The sequence below is a fragment of the Zonotrichia leucophrys genome, chromosome 1 (assembly GCF_028769735.1).
Source record: "Zonotrichia leucophrys gambelii isolate GWCS_2022_RI chromosome 1, RI_Zleu_2.0, whole genome shotgun sequence".
Taxonomy (NCBI): domain Eukaryota; kingdom Metazoa; phylum Chordata; class Aves; order Passeriformes; family Passerellidae; genus Zonotrichia; species Zonotrichia leucophrys.
Genome location: NC_088169.1, coordinates 35,148,079 through 35,175,985, shown reverse-complemented (window position 1 = coordinate 35,175,985; position 27,907 = coordinate 35,148,079). Strand labels below are relative to the sequence as shown.

The 27,907-nt window shown below is 39.5% G+C and overlaps 1 protein-coding gene across 2 annotated transcripts; it reads left to right on the top strand.

Moving 5' to 3' along the window:
* ASMTL (acetylserotonin O-methyltransferase like) lies at positions 1-25,295 on the top strand. 2 transcript variants are annotated; one of them, XM_064711663.1, is made up of 13 exons: positions 1-170; positions 1,166-1,297; positions 3,072-3,119; positions 3,753-3,817; positions 4,821-4,882; positions 6,796-6,904; positions 10,622-11,042; positions 13,951-14,113; positions 15,869-16,053; positions 17,754-17,883; positions 18,971-19,114; positions 19,619-19,741; positions 24,971-25,295. In XM_064711663.1, the coding sequence occupies exons 1-13, from the start codon at positions 78-80 to the stop codon at positions 25,183-25,185; spliced, it is 1,890 nt and encodes a 629-aa protein (XP_064567733.1). In that variant the 5' UTR covers positions 1-77; the 3' UTR covers positions 25,186-25,295. The 2 variants fall into 2 exon arrangements, with proteins under 2 accessions (XP_064567733.1, XP_064567726.1); XM_064711656.1 differs by lacking the exon at positions 24,971-25,295 and adding an exon at positions 21,868-22,213 and having other exon boundaries at positions 28-170.
* The last annotated feature ends 2,612 nt before the right edge of the window (positions 25,296-27,907 follow it).

Sequence of the window (27,907 nt, the reverse complement as noted above, 5' to 3'; positions counted from 1 at the left end):
ACATAAAGCCGCCACCGCCTCCTCCCCACCCCCGAGCAGCGCGGAGCGAAGGCTGAGAGCCGCCGTGCGCCGCCGCCATGGTGTTGAACCCGGTGCTGGGGAAGCTGGTCAGCAAGCGGGTGGTGCTGGCCAGCGCCTCGCCGCGCCGGCAGGAGATCCTCACCAACGTGGTGAGTGCGGCCCCCGGGCGCTGGCCTCGCACGGGCCGGGGGCTACGGGCGGCGGCTGCTGCCAGCGCCGGCCGGGCCTGCGGGGCCCGACGCCTCCCGGCCCGCCCGCTCCCACCCGGGAGAGCAGTGGGAAGGGAACCGGGGCAATAAAGGAGATGTGTCCTTTCTGAAATGCACTGGTGCAGAGCAAAGGAGGCCGTAACCTGTCACTGAGGCTGTTCAGTCCCTGCGGAGGAATATGTGAGCCTCGCTGGGTGGGCTGCAGGAGGCTTTTGAATAGCACTTGGGTATCACCTATCGAACTTAGCTTGCTTAGTATTACCATTCTTAATTCTCCCGATTAATTGAACTGAAGTGGAAGAAATAACTTCAAAATACGGATGTGTGGAGAAGCACCGAGGTTCAATCATGTACTAAGTTACTAGAAACACAGCATGCCTGCTGAGTGCCGTAAATGTACAAGTGTAACCTAGAGCAAAAAGTTGGAAGAATAGTTGGGCATTGTTTGATGAAACCAATCAGACACTGTCTGGTTTTGGTTTTTGTTTATGATGTGTGTAAGGACACATAAAGTGCAGTAAAGCTCCTATAAGAATGTGCACTGCTGTTGCATGAGTGAAGTGCTATTCATGGATTCAGTTTAAAAAAATCAAGTAATATAATCCTTTGTTTATGAAGTGTCTAAGTTTATACTATTATTTTTTATATGGAAAGAGTAATGAAATTACAAATGTGATTAGGCTCTAATAAACACGGGCAAAATCAAATGTACACACCAATTTCAACTTTCTGCTTGTTTTGTTTTAGATTGCTTGTAAAAGATATGTATGCACTAGACACAGATAGAAGCACTGGGGAGTTTTTTTGTGTGTGTTTGGGGGTGAGGTGTGTTACATGTAAAAAGCAGATGTCAAATTTGCTATTTGCTTAATATGCCTTGGGAGCAGTGTTTAATAATGAGGTCAGATTGACTGCATCACTTTCCTGTGTTACAGGGCCTGCGGTTTGAGGTGGTTCCATCCTGGTTTAAGGAGACACTAGAAAAGTCATCTTTTACAGCCCCTTATGAGTATGCTGTGGAAACAGCAAAACAGAAAGCTCTTGAAGTAGCAAACAGAATGCATATAGTAAGTTACTAACTATTACTGCAATGAGCTTTTTGTCATTAGGTGGTGCATGTTACTGTGACTTATTTGCTTGCACTGTTTAAGTGATCGCTGAGTCCTTTTTCTTCACTGAAGGCTAATGTATGTTTTCCTGTCATTTGTGAAAGATGGTGTCTTGAAATTGCCTAATCAGAAGTCTAATGCATGCAGTTCAGGCTTTCCACAAAATGAAGTGGCCTGCATCTTTTGTCAGCATCACACCTACTCTTGTAGGGGATGCATATTCCATATTTTTTTGAACAGTCAGGTGTGTGGCTGACCTCATTCCACGTATTTGACTTACTTGTTGACTGTGGAGACAGACTCCACAGAAAAACACTGATGGGATTCCAGTGCTTTGCAGTAGCTTTCACTGAAGGAATGACAAGAATAGCTCAGGAGTTGTGAGTATAGTAGTACTGGATGAAAGCAGAAAAAAAAAAATACTCTTTCTTTGCCCAAAATGTTTTAAAGCAGAATTTGTCTATCTAATTTTAAGAAGGCAGAAGTTGATATTATTTCAGATTCTGTTAGGGAAGGCATCCATTTTGTATCTTAAATTTTATCAAAACCAGTGATGCAACTTACACTTTCAGTGGTGTTTGACTTATGCCCTTGGCCGTGATCACTGTTTGAACACATAAGGCTCACCAGAGGCTTGCTACATAAGGCCCACATAAGGCTTGCTGCCAGAACCTGTTTAAAAGTTGAGCAGATTAAATCTCACAAAATTGACCATAATATTTTCTTAATAATATAGCTCTGAAAGAGAGGGGTGTTTGCTGATCCTATTCTAGCAGCAGAAAAGGAATGTTGAACACTTTAAATTAACAGTGTTGCCAGATGTCACCATACTTCAAAGTAAATATTGCATGATCTCCAGTGTAAATTGTTACCCAGTTTTCTGTCAACTACCTTCCAGACAATGGTACAGCATAGTAGAATGGATTTTAAACCCATCCTCAATACATTACTTACTTTGGGCTTTCATTGCAAAACACTGTGCTGGTGATAATGCTGGTTCAGTGTATTTCGAAACACTTCTTCATACAGGAATTGGTAGAACTAATTCTAGATATCGTTAAACAATTTAGAGCACATCAAGTCTTTGTCTAGAAGAATTGCCTCCCTATAAATGTTTTATTATAATGGTCAGACAGGCTTCATGTCATGCTGTGATAAGTAACAGCAGTATGCCTTGTAATATGCAGGTAAATCAAAACTTAGCTATAAGGACAGATACTGTTTAAAATCAAGATAGTTTTACAAGGAATTTTTGTATATCGCTACCTCATATTTAAAAAAAAATAGATCATGTTCCCTTTTAAGAGAAAAACACAAAGTATAGCTAAAAAAAGGGGATTTATTTTTCAGTAAAATTTTGCTTGGAGAAATGATCCTCGAGTGCTGTATTCTTTGGTCTCCAACTACTAGTCACTTCTTTAAAGGTATTGTTTGCCACCTTGAAGACCAGAATGACTTTTGAGAATGCACTTTATTTCCTGGATGCTTTTATTCATCAGTAACATATTTGGGCAAATTTGTGGCTTGAGAATGGTGTGCTCAAGCCTCACTTTTATGGTGATATAAACATTTACTATTTTGCAAAAAGTGCAAAAGGAGAAATAGTGTCTTGCTTACAGGTCAGTGTAGAGCCTTACTTCTAAACCAGTAAACTGCTATTTTCTCACCTTATGTCTTAAAAAATTTTCTTCTCTTTTCATCTTCTGACAAATGCCTTCTTATGCTTTTGCAGAAGCATATGAGAACACCTGATATTGTCATAGGAGCAGACACTATTGTGGTAAGAAGTCTTTAGTGATTTTGCATCATTTTCATTTATGACAAGTGTAGAAAATACTTGTATCTTTAGGTTTAAGTTTGAAAGCAGCCTTCACTGTGAAGTTATACCTGCATTATGATACATCTTTTTGGGATGTGTTGATGTGGCTTTTAGGGCTTTTTTTTCCCCAACAAGGTAATTTTTGAACTCTTGAGAGCTAGAAGCCTTGCTGCTGGTTTTGGGGACACTAATACTGCCATAAATATTGCCTTGGATCTCTTAATATGTAACGGAAATTCTGTTCTCAGGTGACTTGTCTGTCAGGAAGTCCAGATCATGTGAACAGTCCTGTGCTCTGCCTTGTTGGAGGAGGTCACTTTGTATGTGACATCTTCACAGAGACAGTGAACTGTTTAAGACATAAAAAGTTGAATTATCCTTTTGTTTGAGAGGTGCAGCCATTGGAGGGTAGAGTATGGCACCGATGTGCTTGACACTAAATTACCTGTTCTACCAAAGTATTTGTGCTTCTTGCTCTACTCAATAGATTCACGTTTGAAGCCCTGGCTGAAATCATGATATGAACATCATTTCTGACCTCAGTTTTTGAGAAGTGAGAAAAAGCAGCATACTCACTCTGTTTTTCTGTTTTAGTCTGTGGATAAGCAGATCCTGGAGAAACCAGTTGATAAGCAAGATGCATACAGGATGCTATCAAGGTCTGTAGTTTTAAGTAAGATACGAAATTTGAAGATGCAGTTTCTCTCCATCACTTAGATTCTCAAAAGGGTTCCACAGAAGGGATATATGCAAATTTTTGGGCGTTTTGTTTTGTTTGTTGTAAGTTTAGTAGGTCAATCTCTTAATTAGGGGTATGAAAAGCACTTAAATATTTAGCTTTTTAGAACTCCAGGAAAAAAGGCAGACAAGATGATGCATCTTTGCATATATCCAAGGTGTCAAGTGAAAATTTTCACACAGTTTCACCTTACAATTTGGTGTGGAATCTTGTGGGGGACAGAGCATGTGAGATGCTTCTGATCTCATCCAGAACTATCCTGCCTAATCTTTATGAGATTATTTCTTAAATAGTTTATTCGAAGATTCACAATCCCTTGCTATTATACATCTGTTGCTTACACAGCAGGTAATAAAGTCCTCACAACTAGTTGGCCACAGCGTGGCACTCTGGAGCCACTACAAGAGAGAGCCAGGGGTGAGGGAATCTGGGCTCTTCCTCTGCACTCTGGCTTGCCTGGGGAGCAATCTGGATGAAATGAGAACATATGCTCTAGTTCCCTATTACATGTCTAGTCTGAGTTACATCACCTAGCTGTTTATTGCCACCTTTCAGTGAAGATAGCCCTAACAGTAGAATTTATGCCAACTGGCCTTTTCTAATGCATTTGAAATAGTCACTTTTCTGATGTACAGTGAATGAGCTGATACCATGGACTACTCTTATACAAGTGGTATTTTAGAGACTTGAAATGACTGCAGCTTTTGGTAGTGTTTTTTATGTGGTTTTTTTTTTTTTTTTTTTGTGTGTGTTTTGCCATTATCTTTTCAGGAATATTGAAATAAAATTTGTTTCTTTAGGATGCATGTCAGATCCATTGAGTAGATACATTAATTAAATGGTCTGCTTCGCAGGCTGTAGCAATATAATCATGTAGAATATTTCATAAGACTGTTGCTTAATGGACATTTTTTGCCTGACAGGTTAAATGGGAAAGAGCACAGTGTTTTCACAGGAGTGGCTATTATACACTGCCACAGTAAAGGTACGTGTCATTTTATTACAACTCAGTATTTGTATCAAAAACTACTCTCATGATAGCTTGTACAAGTAAAGAAATAGGATGAAAATGTTTCATATACAGTCTGAATTGGTTTTCTACTCAAGAACTACCTTATCAAAATATAAATTAAAGACTCCCCACAAAAGCCAGCCTTCTTCCTGTATTCAGTTTTCACACAGAAGGGAAAGCGACAAGACAGTGGAGTTCAGAAATACTGTCTCTGAAAGCTGTGACACTAATTGAAAGGCCAGTGTAAGTGGTGGAATATTCTAAATTAAATTCAAGTAAGGTACTGTAGACCGTGAGACTGAGCTGAATGTGATCCATTTCAACTTCATTCTGTGTTGTGCTTAGACCAGTTGAGGCTTAGTACCTCAGACTGTTGAGAAGCTGTAGGCAGCAAGACACCAATGTTCCTTATCACATAAGATAGAGAAAGTGAGTCATTTTTATGGAAACTACCATAAATAGAATTTGAGGAGTGTTTAAAGGGCATTGTCTGATAATTGTGCCAGTAGTCTTTTAGTAGAGCTTTTGCAGACATTTCACTGGATATAGGCTTTCTGTACACAAATTAACAGTTTTTGACTTTTTCTGGAATGGTTGCGCTTAACTCTTGTAAAATGGAATTACATTTAGTATTGCAGTACTGCTAATATGCTAGTACAGTAGAGGGAGAGCTGCTGCAAAAGAAATAAAACATGTTTTATTTCTTTTGCCCACAGCAAAGGGCATGTTCCTGTGAGCAACCCAGCAATGTAAATAACACCTTTAACTCTTTACTCTAGGAAGAAGGTTAAGTGCAGCCAGCTGTAGTAGTGATACTGTAACAGCACATCTCATTTGAAGTGTACAAATTTGAACTGCATCACAGTCAGATAGCAATATACCTTTAGTCTGCAGATTCCCCAAGAGATGCAGTCAATAGAACAGTTTTGTGGAATTACTATAAACTGTATTTACAGTTTATAATTACAATGTGCTTTTTAACTTGCTAAAGATGGAATTTTTTACTAGAATTTGTTATCAATACTGAAAGACATGTTAATCTGTCTTCATATGCACCAATTTTCTTATTTTGTTTGAGCTTCACACTATCACTGTTAGAAATTGGTTGGCATTCTTTGTTTGGTCTGTACTGTAGATATTTCTTACTCTCCTCAAGCATTTCCAGTGCTACCAGAACTGTGGTAGCAGAAGATGCTTGGTGTTTATAGAAAAGAGTAGAGAGAGCTAATAATCTGCAATGTGCACACTCATCTGTGCAAGGCTGTTACCTTTTGAACATGTTTTGGAAAAGCCTCTGTCTGCAGTGACAGCAGGGTCACAGTGTGCCACATGCAGCAGGGTCCATACCCAGGTCTGCAGTACTTTATTGCACCTTCCCTCATCCACTTCCAGCTACAGAAGTCTGAAATAATATTGTCATCTCTTCAGAGATGGTAGGAAGGTGACGGTGATGATTCTTGATGGGACTGCTGGATACCCAAGTCTGAAGTACACGTGCAGCTGCGTGTACCCACTTTTATGACAGCTACATGTTGAACTCTGATATGTTAAGAGTTCTTTGACAACACTCATAAAGTTGAAATGGTGGCTGTAACCTTCTTTGTACTCAGTGCTGGATGTGTGTGCCAGCATCCATAAATAGCTTTGTGTAAGCATTGGTAATTTAAGAGTATATTCCACACAGGAAGAGCAATCTTTATCCCTGAGACAGGACTGCAGGGGCTGAAAATGCAAACTTACTGTTTTGATAAAGTTGAATCCACTGTCCCTGAAGACATACATCTTTGCAATATATTTAATTTTTCTCAAGCAAAACTGTAAAATGATTAAGAAATACAACCTAGATTTTATGCTCTCTAAACTACAATTCCTGTTTCTTTCTGTAGACAATCAGCTAGAGATGGAAGTCACTGATTTCTATGAAGAGACTAAAGTAAAATTTTCTGAGCTGTCTGAAGAGCTCTTATGGGAGTACATTCACAGTGGAGAGCCAATGTAAGTAAGACCCTGATGCCACCACACAGCACTTGAGAATAGTCCTTAGGGTACATTGTTAAGCCAGTGTAAAACATCATTCTGTGTTCTGTGAAATTTTGTTCTGTGTGTATGAGAAATGATAGTATGGGTGATGCAAGGGCACTATTCTTTTGTTCTTGTGTAAAGCTGTCATTTCTCCAGCAAAAGTGAGCTACCTTTTTAGAACCCTAATGATTTTGAAAAGTGAAGACTTTAAATACTCTGGATTAAGCAAGCACTTGTGCAATGTACAATTATCCTTCTGTTAGCAGAACCATTCAGGGATCTTCAATGCCCAAGACAATGCATAGTTCATTACAAACAGGTGAAAAGAGGTAGTGTTGGATAATCAGGGCATCATGGAACTGTATTGGGAGAAAGCTAGAACTTGGTGTATTTAGTTTATCAAAATCACTGCTCTAACTCAAGGAACACCAGCTTAGTTTTTACTTATCCTTGTGAGAAGTGAACACCCAGTTTGTGTGTGTTACTGTGTCAAAATTGTCCTTCAATTTATGCGTTTCTGCTACACTGCTAATATAGTTACTGATCTGTATAGGCAACATTTGCAAAGACAATATACCAGACAACAGCTATTCCATGGAAGAAATAGGATGAGAATAGAATGCCTAATTACTGCTCCTAAGATGAAGTTCACTAGATTGCTTTAAAAAAAAAAAAGTACTTTTTTGGAGACAACAGGGGAAAGGAATTTGTCTTCCCTTTGTGTTAGCTGGACCGGCCTGAAGGCATAGTTAGCACTCTGGACTGCATATCAGGTGATCTGATGTGAACTTTTGTCCCTGTAGCTTCAATTTTGACCATGTAAGAAATTGTGGTGGTTGTTGAACTCATTTGTGCTATAAAACAATAAAGCCACGCTTTAATGGGGAAAAGAAACCACTGTGGACTTCGGATATACTTCAACGCTTATGTGTAAATGAGGTGTACTTGGTGAAAATGTAAGGTTGACAGCTTATTGAATAGACTGATTTTTAAATTTGATAATATGGAGAGAATGTTTTGGCCAGATTGCAGCTTGTAATAAATTCCAACATAGATTTTTGGAAGGTGATGTTTACTATGCCAGTTAGTATGATGTTTAGATTTAGTGGGCCATAAAGTTGCACCTTGAAGGAGAAATGACCATGGATTTTTAGGAAGAATGTGAGATTGAAAATTGTATTGGAATATTCTGAATATTTCCTCTGGAAGCAAATATCTTCAGCAGTACTTTGCTGCACCAAAATGGCTCGTGAGCAGTGCTGGGTTGTTTTGTTCATTCTCCTGGAAAAGGAGTGTGTCATCAAGGGTTTCTCAAGGACCAAAGGTTCAGAGAATGTATTTTATTATTCCCTGAGGCTGAAGAAAATTGATCTTTGTTTCTATAATCCTTGTTTATATATGTTCCTATTACGTTTATATAATAGGAAGCAATTGTTCCAACTTTGCAAAGGAACTACTAACCATGGTGTCCTATAAATTTTGCAAAATTCAGTAAGGAGAAGTATCTCACAGCACTGGTTTTTGGTTATTTTTGTTCTCTTCTCCATGCCCACTCATACAAGTTACACAATACTATGGATTTTTCTAAACCCATAGAAAAACCTATTCTATAGGTTCTTCTAAACAACAAGTGACCATTCCTTTTTTAAAATTTACATGGCAAAATTATTTTCTGAAATAATACAAGACTTAATAATCACAGGAAAAAAATAAAAGAAAAATTACTAGTTCTCGTTAAGGATTAAATTGAGTTTTTTCTATCAAAAAAATGTGTACCATATGCAGTAGGGTCCATACCCAGATGTGCAATACTTCATTGCACCTTCCTTCAACCACTTCCAGTTACAAGAGTCTGAAATAATCTAGTAATCTCTTGAGAGGTGACAGGAAGATGACAGTGATGGTTCTTGATGGGACTGAAGAAGAAAATTGGCATATAGTATTTAAGTCAATCACTGGTGACAGAGTAATACTAGAAATACATAGCTGATGTAAAGTATGGGTAAGGAAGGAGGGGAAATTGCTGTCTCAAGGTAGTCTGTGATGAGGCTATAAAAACCCTCGAATTTTGGCTTCAGAAAGATGTTTTGCTTTTTGTTTTATTCCTGTTCCTCTTTCTAAGCAAGGATTTCTCCTTGCAGGCAGTCTCTTTCCTTTTTTTCTGTATATCTGTAGAAAGAAGGCTGTACCACAGTAATCCTCACTGTTTTGGGTTTGTATAATGAGTAGACTTTGATCCAGCTTTTTATTTTGTAATCTTTCCCTTATGAACAAATTTATCTGTCTCTGCTTACAACTGCTAGCCTGAAAACTGATGTGGTTTTAGTAGCTCTCCTCTGATGGCAGTGAAACTAAAGGACTCTGCTGCAGTCTGGTAAGGAGGTGATGACTGAGCCTTCAACTCTACAGCTTCACATTTTACTGTGAAGGAATAAAATATAGAATATAAAGGTTCTTTTCAGGATGCAATCCAGAACATTGTGTTGTAGAAAAATAAATGTGTAGCCATTTCTGTTAATCTTCTTGCTGGGAGTATGATACTGATGCTTTTGATGGTTGTAATGTTTTTTGCCTACCTGTAAGCATATACCAAAATAACTATAACTTCATTGGAAAATGAGAAGACATTTTAGTCATTATAATATTCCTAATGAAGTTGATCTAAATAATAATGTTATAAAAGAAAAAATAATTTAAACAATGACAAAGTTATAAGGTAGTGCTGACAATGCAATGACCTTCTTTCTCAAGCAGTTTGTGTAATTCCATACTACCTTAAGTTAATAGATCTGAGACTGACTGACCTTTGGTTTCTAAGCTTGCTGATGTAGGTTTTCAGATTCTGCTGTTATGTAGGAAACATACTTTTAACTGCCTTGTTCCTTGTATTAGAACAGTAAAATTGTTGGGTCTCCTGCAGCTTATCTGACTTGTACATATTTCCATTCCAATCTGTGGAATTTGCATTACACCTAAAGACAAATTAGATTTCCAGGGTTAGTTTCTGTGCATGTACATTCCTGTGCCAAATTACCAGGATTACCATGACATCAGAGAGCAGTGTTGTGAACCACAACTCTATTCTGTCTCAGATGGTTGCACAGGAGATGGATGGATAGGGCTAAATAGAGTAGTGGATCTTATTTGAATAGGCTGCTCTTTTCCAAGGAAGTCTTGTCTTCCCAATCCTCGTTTGAGGTATTCCTATGACTGAGATCTGCAAGATGCTTTCTGTAATAATTTGAGTTCTAAAAGGTCATCTTTATTGAGCTCCTTTGGGACCTAAAGGCTTTCCAGCCTCTTGTGGAATTGGGTGAGGTTCATTATGCATCTGGTGACCCAGTGGCAGTGCTGCTTTTGGTGACACTGTTACCTTTTTGGTAGCCACGGCTTGGTAACCTATGGCAACACACTGACTGCAGTCACCTGCTGCTTAGGTGACTGTTGCACTTGCACTGTCTGAAGCATCAAGACTTTTGGCTCCTCACCCTTAGTAGAAATTCTGATCCTTATATTTATCTTGTTATTTACAAATTGAAGTGTTGAGCCTACCTAGTAGATTTGGTCTGCCTGTAACTTAGGTACACTAGAATTCTAGCCTCTGCAGTTCTGGTGTACTATTAGTGTTGTGTGATATCTCTGCTCTTAAACGTGATTAGATCTTTGTTGGTTTTGTTTTATCTTCCTCAGGGACAAGGCTGGTGGATATGGTATCCAGGCCCTTGGTGGAATGTTAGTTGAGTATGTCCATGGAGACTTCTTGAATGTGGTGGGATTTCCTCTGAATCACTTCTGCAAAAAGCTGGCAGAATTGTACTATCCGCCCTCTAAACATAACATACAACATAAAAAGTATGACTCTATCCCTTCTGTGGACACTTTTGAGAACCTCAGCGATGGAGAATCTTCAAATTTCACAGAGCGCAAAGTTGCGAGTAAGTTGGACCACAGTGGGATGCGTTCCTCAGGAGCTGCTTACACTTCTGAAAACACTTCTGCTGTCAGAACTGGTTTTACAGTACCTTTGGAAAATCAGAATGGAGTGTCACAGAGTGCACCAAAACTTCCATCCAAAATTCTAGAGCTGATGGATGGTTTTAGAGCTTCAAAGGTAAGGGGAAAAAAATCTACTCATTACATGGTTGCCTGATGCATTTGTTTCACTGGACTTCAATATGTAGCAGGTATTGTGAAATATTTCAGCTGGAGAAGAAATGTATTAATAATTAGTAAAAAAGGACCACTGATGTTCTGGAGAATCTTAAGATAGCTGAAATTTCTGGTGCAGTGCAATCATTGCTGGGTTTGTCTTTTTTATTTGCTTTTATGTGTTCTATGAAATTTCAGTTACCTATTGGATAATTTTATCCCTTGAGTTGAGACGGAAAAATTTTTCAGATTTTTTTTTTTTTACTGATCAGAAGAGCACAACCGAGCTGGAATTATATACTCTTAAAAAAAAAAAAATTAATTTGATTAACTCACCTGACTTAACACTGAGACAAAAATTGTATATATTATATTTCCTTTGTAACTTTTAAGGCTTTGCATTAGAATTCTGTGGAAGATCTTAATTTTTTTACTGCCTCTTCAGAATATTAATTTTAATAACCTGTTTCATGTTCTGGATGTGTTTAACTGATAATATCCATGCTGTATCTGATGGAGGCATACTCATAGCAGCTCACAAACAAGGTCACATGCTCTGTGTTTCAGCCAGGCCTGATGAGAAATGCATAGCTGGACATTTTAATTACTTCCAGATTTTCTGCATAGTTCCAGTTTGGCAAAGACAATAGTGAAGAAAAGGAAGAAGAAATGAACAGTGATCATTCTAATATGTCACTGGTCTCCAGGTTATTTGTGTTTTAGGAAGATGTCTGAAAAAAGTGCTAAAGTGGCAGTGAAATGCAAACTTGGAGCTAAAGACTCAGCAACTTGGAGGTGAATGGAGGAGGGCACACCAGACAGTGAACAATAGTTTTGCTGAAACAGTGGAGAGTTTTGCTCAGCTCTGGAGGAAGACTGTAGTGTGATCATGTGGTTCTGTGGGTGTGCTGCTTGCAGGCATACAAAGCTGTCCTGAGAGGTTTGGAATGAAGTGGATTTGAGGGTGCTGCATTTGTGAACTTCTTGTGTACCTATGGGGAGTGACATATTTGAATGGGTGAGATGATGCTTAGCATTTCTTCCATTTAAGTAAAAACAAATATGGATAATCATCAGAGTGTGGCTGTATATTACTTATACTGTTTACAGTGATGTGATGCTGAATAGTTTTGTGCAGTGAAAGACAGTGGAAGCTGGAAATAAAAGAAACAACTTTACTTTCTCATTACTCCTGTGTAAAGTCATAGTATGAAGTACTGAATCACATGGTGAACTTGTGGGATTTTTTTTCCCACTAAATGGATCTTTGTAAAATTAATTACCAGTAGTGATGAATTGCAATCTGACAAAACTCATTATGTTCCCATTTGCCGAATAGGTATAAGTATACAAAAGCATTTATTTCCTCCAAAACTCTAAAGTTTTTCTCATTTTGATTCTTGGGTGTCGCTTCAATAACTTTATAAAGTGAGTAAAGTCTCCCACAGGTGAAGGCATTGCTGTCTATTTCCCTGTGAACCACTCTGTTGCAGAACAGGAGGAGATCAGGGTTAAATACCTGCACGTTAAAAAACTTTGAAGTTTACTGTGTTCCAAATTTACATGGTCTGATCTGTACTCATATCTTTTACGTTTTTTCTTCTTTAATTCCTTTTTTTTTTAAATTTAACTGAGAATTACTGTATGGGTTGGTCAGCCAAGTTTTCTGCCTTATCTTCTCACCTTCTTTTTCCTGTTCTAATGGTTTCCAGTTGGTATGAGTCCAAAGACTGGGCAGGTCTCAGAAGCCATCTGGTTGTAAACTAGGTGTAATTGGCTCAGTATTGTGAAAGCCTGAATTATAATAAATCCCAGCAATATTTTCTTATTAAGGTTGTTACAAAATAGAATAAAGTGATGTGAAGATTATAGAATATAAATACATGCAGTAGCAGACCTACCTCTCAAAGTTATCTTTTTCTCCCTTTGATTTTTATCAAACAGAATGTCAAGGCCCTTCTTTCCTTAATTACCTTTAGATTTAAATTTCATTGTAGTTGCTTGCAATTGTAAAGAAGTGGATTCTGTGATTGCTGCATTTGCCTCCACTGTTGTGCTCTCCACAAGTTCCTTGATTTTAGGTGTTTTACCTGCTTCAGAATACAGAAACTGTAGAATTGCAAATTAATTTTGAATGGAGAGGTATATATTACTATATTTAATTAACTTTACTCTCTGGTTTGGTTAGCATATCTTGAAAAAAGTTCAGCTAAGGTTTTCAATTTAAGGCAGCCATTACCCATGACTTTTTCTTCACCATGAAGTACTAGCTGTTCTTTTGTCCCCATCTGTACACATCCTGGTAAGGTGTGCTTGTAGTACAGTTGTCCTATGAAGTCTTACTCTTTTTGTTCTTAATCTTTTTGTGTTTTTTCCTTAATTTTGATAAAATAACGACTTGTACTTTAGCAACTGAAGCTGTTACACTATCTTGGTGGAGACTTTTGAGTTCCTTATGCTTTGCATCTATCAAATTTAATTTTTCATTATTTAATAATAATTTTTATTATCAAATTTTGGTATTGGTTCATATGCTTAAGAATGTTCCATTACATCAAACAGCCATATAGATGGAGAAGTGCTAAATATACAAATAAAGTGGGTCTTCATACACAACTTTTAGGCTGCATTCCAGAATACTGTGAGTTTCCTTCTCTCCCAAACACCATTGTTAAAAGTTCTGTTACTTAGCCAAGATACTGAAACCCTCTGAGAAGGAAGGGAGCAATTTTTAGGAGGTTTGTGAAATTGTGTTGCAGTAGTTTAACAGTAGTTGTGTAGAATAATTGTAGGCAAACAATATAATTCTTCTGTTTTCTGATTTCAGTCTTTTAAACACAGCATGATAACAATTTCTTACCTACAAATAGGCTCTGTTTGTAGCCTCTAAGCTGAAGATATTTGATCATCTGAAAGATAAAGGTCCAACGAAGGCTGTGGATATTGCAAATTATGTTGGAGCCTCTGTATGTGGAACTGAAAGACTCCTTGATGCATGTGCTTCTCTTGGATTACTGGAGAAAACACCACAAGGTGATTAATTTACCCTCTGTGCAACTGTATATACTAAAAGACAGACAGGACTGGAAGAGATGCTTTTAAGGTCACAGGTTCTGACTTGATATTGTGGGTAACTTGGATTTGGGGCAGAGGGGAATGGATTCCTTTGCTTCATTATTAGTAGCTGGAACTGTTTCATGTGGTGGAAGGCTTTATGTAATGAACACATTCAAGTCTCCCGTATGGAAACCTTAGATTGTTTTTGCTCTCTGTACATAATACTGACCAGATTTCTAAGAAAAGATTGCATGGACAGTCCCAAGGAACAGTGTAATAGCTCAGATCTGTCATCTGTACTTGAGTCACAGCAACCCCATGCAGCACTACAGGCTGGGGGGAAGGTGGCTGCAAAGCTGCCCAGTGGAAAAGGACCTGGTGGTGTTCAAGAGCAGCTGAACATGAGCCAGCAGTGCCCAGGTGCCCAGTGAGCATCCTGGCCTCTATCAGCAGTGGTGTGGCCAGCAGGAGCAGGGCAGTGACTGTGCCCCTGTGCTCAGCACTGGTGAGGCCACAACTTGAATCCTGTGCTCAGTTTTGAGCCCCTGATGACAAGAAAGACACTGAGGTGCTGCAGTGTGTCCAGAGAAGGGTAATGGAGCTGCTGAAGGGTTTGCAGTGTAAGTCTGGTGAGGAGTGCCTGAGGAAGCTGGGAATGTTAAACATAAAGCAAAGGAGGGTCAGAAGAGAGCTTATTGTTCTCCACAACTACGTGTGAGGATGTAGTCAGGTGGGAGATGGTCTCTTTTTACAAGTAACTAACAGCAGGATAAGAGGAAACAGCCTCAAGGTATGCCAGGGGAGATTTAGATTGAATATTAGGAAAAATTTCTTCCCTGAAAAGATGGCCAAGCATTGGAACAGGCTGCCCAGGGAAGTGGCTGCCTCACCATCCGTGGAGGTATTCAAAAGGTATGTAGATGTGGCACTTGGGAACCTGGTTAAGTGGTGAACTGAACAGTGCTGGGTTAAAGGTTGTACTTGATAACCTTAGAAGGCTTTTCCATTGAAGTGATTCTGTGTTTCTATCTAAAATGATTGTCAAATTCCATTTCCTTCTGCAGCAGTGCCATCAGTCTTCAGCAGAGGATCAGGCTTTTAATGGGGAGAATTCTGCTATCTGTCCCTCTTTGTGGACAAGAACTTAAATTTTAGTGCTCCTAACTGGAACAGTCCATGAATGTGTATGTAAATGAGGGAGTCAATATTGGAATTAACTTTTTCAATCAACACTATATAGTTCTAAGTTTCCATGTGTATCATTTACATAGTAAGACTTGAAATAATTAGGTGTAAAGAAAAGAAAATGAAGGACTCTTTTTACTCTGTTAGAGGACAAGACAAATGAAAAAGACCCAAAGACAAAATGGAGAAAGCTTAAATTCAGGAGAGAAGCAGTCATAATCTAAACAAAAATAGTCAAGAATGAGAACCTCTAACACTGTCCATTGAATATTAGGTATCTAACTGAGGTACTCTGGTTTAAAATAAAAAAAAAATAAATCGGTGTGTATCTATATTTTCCAGCATCTAAATTCTTTTTTGAAACTAAGTACTTGCTCCTTTAAGAATGACAAGACTTTCAGAATTACTTTTTGTGCAAAAGTTTTAGTAATAGATCATGAGATCAGGATTACTAGTTATTTATGAAGGAAAACATGCCTTCAGATTTTAAACAAGAGTTGCACAGTACTGAAACAAAGCCGGTTACAACTGTGTTCTTCCCATAAGGTTACAGTAATACAGACTCAGCAAATACCTACCTGACCTCAGATGGTAAATACTCACTTCATGGCTACATTATCCATTCTAATGACCACCTTTGGCCTCTCTTCACAAACCTGGAGTTTGCTGTCAAAGAAGGGAGCAGGCAGAATCATCGAGCCTTTGGAAAGAAAGCAGATGATCTATTTAAGGTAATGTAAACTCTTACTAGTATCAAAACCAGTAGTGAGGAGCCCAGAACTGCTCTAGGGACAAATGGAGATTGACAAGTTTTCTTCAAACAGCTGTGTTTCAGAAATGGTAGAAGCACAATGCAATTCACCAGTCCCAGGCTTCTGTTCTCTGCAGCTTTAGGCTGTGAAGTAGTGGAGCAATCACAGAATATATTGGGAGATTTGAGTGCTGACAAAAATTCTCCAGATGAAGTGTTGCCCATCCCACTGACACTCAGAACAACCTCTGGGCCTGATGAATTGACATTTGTGTCCCTTTTATAATACCAGATAGTACCTTACCACACATGTACTCCTTCCATATTGGATGCCAGTCATGTGATAGTGATGTGCATCCAGTTTAGGCTGTGCTGTGTAGTCAAAGCTGGTTCATGGTGATGCAGTGGAGAAGGGATCTAATCTCCTTTATGAAGTTTTTTAGTTTTGTATAAGCTTCAAGCTGATTACTATTACTGATAAAATTATAATCCTTCTGCTTTCTATTTCAATCTATGGTATTCCTTTCCCAATGCTAGCCCAAGTGGATGTAATCAGACTGGAGAATCACTTAGGTGTATAACTAGCCTAACTTGTCATTTACTCATCTGGTGAAGCAGGTTGAGAGGCATAAATATTTGTGTCTGTGTAAGCAGAGAGCTGCTAGTGTGAGCAGGAGAATGCCTTTGACAGCACTGCTGGCTTAAATTGTACTTCAGACTACATCCTGAGGTCCTTAATTTGTATTAAACTTCAAGATGGTGATGAAGGCAGTCTCCTGAAGGAGATGTCTGTATTCCTCATGTATTGTCAATGGAACAAAATAAGGACTTCTGGAGACTTAAAAGCTCTGCCAGTTTCATGTTAGTGCTTAAATAAGTGGAGGACAAAAATTCCATTGGAAATCATTCAAAGGGTCTTTAAAGGGAGTTAAGATACTTTGCTTTAAGATAGCTGTTGGAGTAGATGTCTAAATTTATATACAAATTAAGTGGTTTAATTAACCACTGGAGCTTATCCTTTGTTAAATCTGGGTTATCAACTTTGCTTGGGTGATTCTTGTGTCCAGTTTAGACCTGGGCTCCATATGTGTACAGGATGGTGTGCCTGAGCAGAATCTATGGTCTGCCTGTGGCACTGTGCACACCACAGCCTGGAGATACTGCCACTTCATGGTAGTTGCAAAGCCAGCCACTGGTGAAATCTGTGTAAAGGTGAAAGGTAAAGGGATTTGTCTGTTTGTGTCCTTGAAAAGGTAAAGGCATGAGAATCTGCTTCTGAATGCTTGCTTGTTCCCTAATCAAAAAAAAAAAAAAAAAAAGAATGATCTATAACATTTTTGATTTATGGTATGGCCCAATTATCTAGTTATTTTTCCATCATGGGAGAATACATGTTTGAGTGAAATGAAAGCAATTTGTGAGGATATCAAGAAAGAGCACTTTTTCTTTCATTCTCCTAAATCTGTCCTTTCAAGGTGTCTGTGTGATCAGAATTCTCGAGAGGATGCAAAAATCTGCTTATCACTACAGCAAAGGATTTGGATGAGCAAATAGTCAGTGGCATTTTTAATGGACCTTTTCATTTTGGGAATTCTAATGTTCACCTACTGCCTTGGTTGTACATAGTTTTAATTAACCCTGAAAATAAACCTTAATTATGCTGCTTTTCCCCCTTTTTAGGACTATTATCACAGCCAGGAAGTAAAGCAACGTTTTATGGCTGCCATGCACAGCATTGCTCGCCTGACAGCAAGAGATGTGGCTACAGCATTTGACCTTTCACAATTTAAATCTGCTTGTGATTTAGGAGGTATTGCTTGTAATTAACTTGTATACAATAAAGGGAAAAGCTTGATTTCAATTCTGCATTTTATTACTTAAAAGACATGTATTTCTTCACTAGAGCTGTAGTAATATTATCTACTGTTGTTTTTCTGATACTGCAAGGTCAGGATAAAAGAGCAGTGCAGCTAATTGAAAGCAGAGTTACCTAAATGGTATTAGAATAGCTTAAGATAAGTGAGTGTTTGTTTCAATCAGTTACATGGCTCAAGGCTGAAAGTAAGATAGTGGCTCAGGTGATACGGCATTGAGGTGAGAGTGCCATTTTCAGCAGTGTTGTTGCTCTCCTTAGGCACATCCAGGATATTCAAAAGTAATGCAAGTAGTGAACCACCACTAGTGGGGTGTCAAACTTGAAACACTGCACTGCTAAAACAAAAGTTTTGATTCTTTTCTAATGGATTTGTTTTGTGTATTGTTGTAGTTACTAATATCTAATATGTCCATCAATATGTTGAAGACTAGTGATATACCTGAAGAAACTCTGCTTTTTAGCATTCCCTTTTTTTTATAGGAAACTCTGTGCTTGGAGCTGCACAGAGGAAGTGTTATTATATAGGGAAAGATCCAGGAAGGAAGAATAATTTTAGTGCCTGAGGAGGTGGACAGTATCTCAGAGGAATTAACCCAGCACTGGTACAGCTGTTGCCACTTGTGTAGAGACTCCAGAACTTCACAATCTTTACTATGCTGGAGAGTGTCAAATTTCATATATGTCAGTGCTTTGTAAATGCTAAACAGTTAGAGGTGTTCTTCTTCAGCAAATATAAGTATTTGCCTTTTCATTTACATTTTGATACTCCCCAGAAAAACCCTGAGGTACTGATATCAAAGGTCACATTTGCAATTCTGTGTCAGTAAGGAGTCATGCCTGCATTCCACAACCTTTAAAACCTTGCTCTATCAACCAGGAAGTCTTGTTCGTTGTTGAGCTGTCTATCTCTGGTTCTGATTGGATGCCTCTGTTTCACAATGTTATATATAGCCTTGTCTTTAAAAATGTCTGCAAATTCTGGGAGAAAATAATTGAATTGACTTCTTTAAACTCTTAACAGGTTGCACAGGAGCTCTGGCTTATGAATTAGTACAAGTATACCCAAATCTCAAGGTCACAGTATTTGACCTTCCAGAAGTCATTGCAAACACCTCTTACTTTCAGCCTTCAGGACAGCACACTGCTCCAGTAACATTTGTGTCAGGTAAATGTAGTACATGATCATTTTTCTGGTTTCTCTTGTCCTTGAGCACAAACAGGCTCTTTTGCTGCTGCTGCAACCCCAAACATGTCTTAGTACAAGGCAGTATAGGTTCACCCAGGCTAAATGGGGACATAGTATTTTTCAAGACTGTGGGGATAAAAAAATGCTTGGAGAATGTAGCTAAGTAGGTATGAATTAGTAAGTTTTTAAATACCCCTGGAAGCAAAAGCTACATGTGCTTGTCTGAGGTATTTCATTTCTAGACAAGTTCAAAATGGTGACTACAAAGAACTTTGTCTCCTTCCTTGCTTTATGTTTACTCTCCAGTGTTTTGTTAGAGAATTCTCGCCTATGATCTGCTCTTTAACTACACTTTCCTTATCTGCAAATCAGGGCATACTGTACCTGCTCATTCTTGTTACTTTTGCACTCTGCTGAAGCGCCTTGTTTTTGCAGTATGTACTCTGTGGTTTCTGCAGGAATGTCCTAACTGTTTTCCAACAGGTGACTTCTTCAAGGATAATCTTCCAGAAGCAGATCTTTACATCCTTTCACGTGTTCTTCATGACTGGCCTGATGAAAAGATACACGTGCTGTTAAGCAAGATATCAGCTGTTTGCAAGCCAGGTATGTTTTATTATCCTTGTGAACTTCAAGGTGCATGTTAATGTACCTTTAATGAGCACTGAGTAATGCTTTTCTAGTACGAACTTAGGATATTTTTTGTTCAATCATAGTAGCTTTTGCCTGAATGTGTAGGCTTGCATTATGATAATACCTACTAATAAAAAGAAGGAAACAAACCTGCAAATAAAACTATAGATAATAAGCTTTTACTATAGTTGCAGGCTTCACATGCAACTGTATCATATCCACAGTCTCTGTCATGCCCAGACTTTCTTCCTAAACCCTGTATCATCAATTAATTAAACATGTGCTTATTTCTATACATAAAATTAGCCTAACTGAAGTTCCTTTGGGTAAATCAAGCAGCAGCAGTTTGTTTTGCTGTTGTTTTGCTATCTCAGTAGTGTCCAGAATATGGTAAACTGGCTGAAGTTCAGTACTACTTTATGCACACATACCCTGAGAAATATGCAGCCTTTTTGACTTTCTACTGCATTTGAATCATAGAATCATCAGAGTATCTCAAGTTGGAAGTGACCCATAAGGATTATCAAATTGAACTCCTTGCTTCTTGAAGGCTTAACTAAAACTAGTTCATATGACTAAGAACGTCATCCAGATGGTCCTTGAACTCCAGCAGGTTTGGTGCTGTGACCCCTTCCCTGGGGAGCCTGTTTAAGTGCCTGCCACCCTCTGGGTGAAAAATCTTTTCCAATTGTCCAGTCTGAACTTTCCCTGATGCTTCATTGCATTTCCTTGTGTGCTGTCACTGGTTCACCAGAGAGAGGAGATCAGCACCTTCCCCTCTATTGCTCCCTTCGAGGAAGTTGTACATGGTGATGAAGTCACACCTCAGCCCTCTGTTCTCCAGTCTGAACAGATCAGGGGACCTCAGCTGCACCTCATGAATCTTGGTCTCACGGCCCTTCACCATCGTGGTCACATACACTGAGGCACCCAAAATTACACACAGAATCAAAGAATATGCTGGGTTGAAAGGGACCCATCAGGATCTTCAAGTCCAGCCTCTATCCCTATGCAGGATGCCTGAGGGGTCACACCGTGTGCCTGAGAACATTGCCCAAACACCCCTTGGACTCAGGCAGTCTTAGTGCTGGGACCACTTTCTGGGGAGCCTATTCTAGTGCCCAGCCATCCTCTGGATGAAAACCCTTTTCCTGATACCCAAACTAAACCTCCCCTGACTCAGCTTCATGCTGTTTCCTTGAGTGGTGTCACTGATCACAAGAGTGAAAAGATCAGTACTTGCCCTCCATTACCCCTTGTGAGGATGTTGAGGACCACAACTAGGTCTTCAGTCAATCTACTCCAGGCTGAACAAAGCAAGTGACCTCAGCTGCTCCTTATAAGGCTTGCCCTGGAGACCCTTCACCATCTTTGTGGCCCTCATTTGGATGGTCTCTAATAGCCTAATATCTATATATGTGTGTATATATATACGCACATATATATATGTTTTATATTGTGGTGCCCCAAAACTGCACACAGTACTCAGGGCAAGGCTGTACCAGCACAGAGTAGAGTGAGACAATCCCCTGTTTAGTGATCATCTGACTAAATCACAGAATTTAGTGATCCTGTGCTTGGATGCACCCCAGAACATGGCTGTCCCTTTAGACTGCCAAGGCACACTGCTGACTCATATTCAGGCAGTATTACAGATCAAAGAAGACAAAAAGCAGAAAAGCCTGATTCCTTAATGCAAATGTAGGTCTGACATTTGTTTCAGAGGAGAGGATGCAAAATAAGATCTATCCCATAAACTATAATCCTGTTTATAAATTATGAAAGAAAATTCTGGGTGACTGTCTTTATCTTATGCAAAGTTTGCCTTATGACAGATCCTTACAGGAGTTTGGTTCAAATGAAAGCAAGGCTGAGTTTAAGAGCATAGGCAGGAAGTGATCTGAACTTCTGGCGCCAGTGCTCTAAACTTCTTTTAACAATGAAATGGTTGCTTCCAGGAAGAGATAGGTGAAAGTAAATTTTCACTGATTTCCACTGAAGACCATTAAAAAAAATCAATCTGAGGGAACCTCTGTCTCCAAAAAAGCATTTTTAAGTTGAACTTACACAGAACCACTTTTGGTTGTTTTGGAAATCAGGAAGTGCCTTGCTAGTGGCAGAAACTGTGCTTGATGAACAGAAGACGCACCCTTCAGTAGCTGTGCTACAATCTCTCAGTATGACTGAAGGCAAGCAGAGAAGCAGCTCAGAATATAAACAGCTACTGGAGAAATACGGATTCACAGATGTACAAATTAAGATCACAGGAAACTTATTAGATGCTGTTCAGTGCTTCAAGAAGAATCTGTCACTGTAGTGTGCCCACAACCAATCTGGAATGCTGAATTTTCTCCCCTTGTGCAATATACCCATCATCAACCAACTCATTTTGGCAGCTGAGGATCATTTTGGCCCTTTGTCTGAAGCATAGCTGTTACAGGCCCTGGATACAAGCTGGAGTGCAGCTTCTGCCAGAGTGAATTCTGTGCATTTTAAAAAGTGTCTGGGGCAGGCTGAAACACCTGCATATGAAATACCTTCATGTCCAGTTCCTCTGTATACTGTATTAAGCTTAGACTTGGCATAGCTGTGTATAGCATGTCAGGTTAAAACTGCAAGCTTGTACTGAGCTACATCAATATATTAGTTTTCTTGGGCCATAAAATTAAAGAGAGTTCTCCCTCTGCAGTGTATTCAGTGGTTACTACTAATTTTTATCAGAAATAAAAAAAAAAATTAATATTGTACCATCTGCCTGAATTTGGGGATGACAGTCCTCTTTTCCACTGCTGTGTGAGACTTTGCTCAAAAACATCTCATAGTCTTTTAAAGCACTTCTTCTACAAGCAAAAGTGAAAACAGAACAAACCTCAAACATGCTCCTACAATAGCTGTAGTGTCACAGAGGAACTTCAGCAGCCTCTGGCCTCCAGCCACACTAGGTACCTGCACAGGCTGCAGCTGAGAGCTGTTCATGTTTCATGCTGCCACTTCTGGGGTTTTCTGAATATGGTTGAATAGCCATATTTGCTTTCTGTCTCATTAATTGAGATGAGTTTTAGGATTTATGTATAAAACCTTGTATGAAAATTTAAAAAAATAAAAGTTCCTTCATGCTTCAATCTTTAATTGGAGAGCTGCATACTGTATCCCATCTCTTCAAGTAACTTGTCACAAATGTCACCTCTCCTAATGTTTATTTCTTTCCTGACACTTCACTGATTTTTAATTTTTTTTTTCAAAGTGTAATGGAAGCCTTTCTGGAAATTAAAGCTACACTTTCAAACTAGCTTGCTTTCTATCAGTTGTGAGGTTTTTGCCTGTTGCTTGTACAGCAGAAGTCCCAATAAACCAGTGTGCAAGAGGCTGTGCCAGTACTGAATTACCAACCTCTGCAACTTAGATAGAGTTAATGAGGAAGGTTAAGGCATCTGCCCAGATGTTAGTTAATCAGGAGTTACTTTGCTCCTTGGCCAATGGGTAAAGAAAAAGTGCCACTGTGGCTCACCTCATTAGGAGAAACAGGCTTCCTACAGAGCATTTCAGGTGCACAAAATCAGGGAAATGTCAGACTTTGCCACATTGGGGTTTTTAATTCTTAGCAGAAGGTTTCTATAAATGGAATTTTGACTGATCTTATCTCTGCAGATATTAAAATAGATAATGCCAAATATTCAAATGAATAAATTTAAAATGTTTCTTTTCCACATTGACATGCAGCTTGCTTTTTGCTTAACAGGTTTGTATGTTGAGAGAGACTCATTCTAACAATCAGATGTGTCTCATCTCATAGTTACTCATGAAGTTCATAATGTTGTTCCTTAAGCTGCTTTAAGCTGTTTGAGTCAGAAACAATCAAATCCTAACATTGGCACACCAGTAACTGTTAGAGACTTTAAAACTGTGCCCCTAAGTACTATGTCTCTGACTGTAAAATTAGAATAGAATGTGTTTGGCTACCACCCAGCCTTCATTTACTCTGTGATTAATGCACAACACTAAGCATTAGTCCCTTGGGCATGGTGTCTGTGGTCATGTACCACAGCTTTGCACTCTCAGGATAATTAAGTGTTGGAGCAGATGATCCAGGGACGTTGTGGAATCTCTGTCCTTGGAGGCTTCTGTGTATGAAGCCAGTCCTGAAGAAGCTGAGCTGACTGCAGAGCTGCCCTGCTCTGAGTGGGAGGCTGGACTAGAGATCTCCTGTGGTCTGTTTCAGGCTCAGGTGCTCTACAATCATGTGATGCAGCCCAGTCACCTGAGGAATTATAAGCTCATCTTACTAATACACAAATTAAGTTTTTCAGCTCCTCTGAATATCTTTTGCTGACTGGTAGAAGGAGTGAATTTAATAGTCTAACACTGAAAAGATTCTAAGCAATGTACATAACTGAGGAAAATTTTCCTGACATGAAGAATGAGGGGGGGTTAAGTTTTAAAAGGTTTTGATGATTATTGAATGTCTGAGCTGTACAAGTTGGAATGGCTCTGAGGAGATTGTCTTAAAGGTCAGAAAGGTATGAATGTTATGCTGCACTTCATAATAAAATCACTCTGAGCTTCTGCTATCTTGATCTTGGTGTCAGGCCGAAGGCAAGTATGTATCACAATGCTTTTGTCAGTAGCCCTCTCTTGGCTTCCCTTTTCCCTCACACTTCTGAACATGGAGAAGAAGACTCTGTAAATCAGATCATTTAAGTTCTGCTTTCATCTTTAGGTCAGTTCCACCACAAAGAATTCAGTTTCTACAGAAATAATGTACAGAATGTATTGAACAGAAACACTGACTTCTCCTCTGCTTCTGTAATGCTTGCCATCCACTCTTCTCTCTGCTTGGCATCATTTCAACATGAATGTGAAGCAGCAGTATATCCCAAAGAGATGCAACTCTATTCCTGTCTTACTGTTTTCTATGGTCCTCATGCCAAGTCTACACAAGTCATCCCCTTTTCCCCTGAAAACAGACGTGACTTGACTTGTGAGTGTTTGATTTCTCCATACTGAGAAAGGGAATTTCCTGGGGTTTGTGAGAGGAGTGGATTATTCTTTCAATAGTGGATTAGTCATTTAATAGGAGAGAAAATCCATAAATGATAAAGGAATTCACCCAGGTCTTGTAGTTTGCACCCTTCTATACGGCAGCAGAAATTTTCTTGCCTGATAATGGATTAGAACTGTTGCATGTGTTTGTTTTTAAATTAGGCTGTGCAGTTTTGCTGGCTGAAATGGTGTTGGATGATGAAAAGAAGAACAGGAGCACAGCTCTGCTGCAGTCTTTGAACATGCTTGTGCAGACAGAGGGAAAGGAGAGAAGTGGCTCTGAATATCAAGCTTTGCTGGAACAACATGGATTCAAAAATGTCAAAATCAGAATAACAGGAAATTTGTTAGATGTCATTCTCTGTGTTAAGACTTAGAAAAAATGTAGTCTGGATGTCTTATACTTGTGTTTGATGTTTTGTAATTATCCAAATACATTCTCAACTTCCCATCAATACCATAAAAAAGAAATGTATTAAGAAATGCCATCTTTGTGGTATTACTTTTAAAAAGTTTATTACATTTAATTTAGACTTCAACAGAATGATGCCAGGAGATTCTGTCGCTGCACAACACGCATAGGACACAAATGGTGTCATCAGCCCAAGGGCAGTATTCACACTGCTGAGAAGTCACTTTCTTCATACTTGGTGCAGTTAGAATAGTAGAGTTTTTAGACCAGCACACATTGCTTTGCCCCTGTTCCAGGAGGTTAATGTTGGTATCATTTTAATGCTCCATCACCATCCATTTTAGTATCATTTTATATTGCACCCTCTACTGTAAATAAACACACTCTAATCAGCTCTGGAAACTGCTACTGCAATGGTGTAAGATTGGAAACAAGAACTGGAGCAGCAGCTTCCTGAGAGAGTTAAGACAGACTGCTCTGCTTTGAGAGAGGCTTCCAAAAAAAGGCAGTTATATAAAAGCACAAGTTTCCTCTGTGATTGTAATTTGATATTAAATCTGAGGGCACCAAGTTTGTTTCAAGAACATCATCCTACACCTTTTTAGCCCTTCTTAATTTGTGAGTTCTTATAAAAGTGGATAGCAGAATATGAGATGAGGAAAAAAAAAGGTGAAGAAACATAAAAAAAAGCATGGTGATGGAGAAAAAAGGATTTCCCCCAGTCATGTGCAGGTGAGCTCCCAAGCTGAACAGAACATGACAACTACAGACTGAACAAGTTCCCCATTACAAATTATGTGCCTTTTACCTTCATTTTTCACACTGATGATATTCGAGAGTCTTAGAATATGAAGTTCTTTTTAAATCAATAGAAAATTTTATGGTGAACAAAATCTCAGAATTGGAGACAAGTATTGTGCTGAGAGAGTATTAACATTCAGTTATGAGCTTTTTTTTAAAGGAAAAATTACCACACTGTGTGTGCCTCCCTGAATGAGTGAATGTACCACAGCATTTCATAAATTATGTTCAGAATATGGTCTTCTAACACCCTATGTGCATAAACCTCTGTGAGCACAGGAATCACTTCAGTCTGTCTGTATTATGCTTCAGAAGAGCACACAGTTTACTTTTGATCTTCTGGTGTGCAAAAAAAAAGTATAGCGACATATCTTGTATTAGAGCAGAGACAAAGGCGATGCCTGGCACCTTTTCTCACAACATGCCCTCTTGAGAGACATGCTCATTTTGAAATCCTGCAAAGTACATACATGTGTAAGCAGTGGTTACTGGCACCTCAGCTACTGCAGCTTTGTGGTTCACCAGTCATCTGTTTAAAAAAAAGGTTTGGCCTTATTGACTTTGGTTGGGAACACCCACAAAAAGTGAAAGCAAGTGATGTGAACTAATGCCCTCCAGCTAGAACAATTTCAACACATTTTAGAAAGAATTAATATAATTTCAGACAAAGTTTGATAGTTAGGTTCAAAACATCAATTTCAGCATACAGTAAAATTAGCAAAGTTAGTGATGGAAACCAGGCCTGTCTTGGTAGGGCCTGAGTCCCTGCCATGAGTGCTTGCTGTGACAGCCTGCAGGGGAGGTTTTCACAACATCTAACTTTGAGTGCCCATGCAAGAAGCTGGAACCACCCTGTCCTATTGTTCCTCTATTGTCCCACAGGAAACTGCAGCTAAGTCCATTGTCTTGGATCAGTTCAGTGACATACAGAAAAGCCCAGTGATGTGACCCTAGGCAGTGGCAGTGCTAAGGAGGAGGTGGGAACAGAATTTGGGAACAAGGATATGCCATGGATCAGCATTACCCAGAGTGTGGTGAGCGTGGAACAAAACTGACAGTGCCTGAAATCTGCTCCCCTCCACCTGACAGCTGCTGCTGCCCCACAGGGACCCCATGCAGAAAGCTGTCTCCCTCCCAGACTGGCTTCCAGCAGAAAGATGCTGCAGAAAGAGCCTCCAGTTCACTTGCTTGTGCTGCTCATTGACTGCTGCCTGGGCCCACAGACCCACACCCCAAAGCCAGTGCTCCAGCAGCTCACACTCAGCTTCACACAGTCAGAATCACAGAATCACTTATGCAGGAAAAGAAATCTCAGATCATCAAGTACAACCTCTGACCCAAAACCAGGTCAGCAGATCATGGCACCAAGTGCCACATCTACTCTTTCCTTAGGTACACCAAGGGACTTTGACTACACCACTTCCCTGGACAGTCCATTCCATTGTCTCACCACTCCTGTGAAAAAATTCCTCCTAACATTCAACCTAACCCTCCCCTGGCACAGCTTGTTTCCTCTTCTGTTGCTGGTTGCCTGGGAGAAGAGGCCAACTCTCACCTGGCTACAGCCTCCTTTTGGGTGGTTCTAGAGAGCAATAAGGTCACCCCTGAGCCTTCTTTTCTCCAGGCTAACCAGCCCCAGCTCTCTGTCGCTTCTCACAGGACTTGTGCTACAGACCCTTCACCAGCTCTATTGCCCTATCTGGATCAGCTCCAACACCTCAATGTCCTTCCTGGATTAAAGGGCTCAGAACTGGGCACAGTACTCGAGGAGTGGCTTCAGCAGTGCTGAGTGCAGGGGCAGGATTACTTCCCTGCTCCTCTTAGCTAGGATGCCACTGACTTTCTTGGCCTCCTGGGCACACACTGGCACATTTTCCGATGCTGTC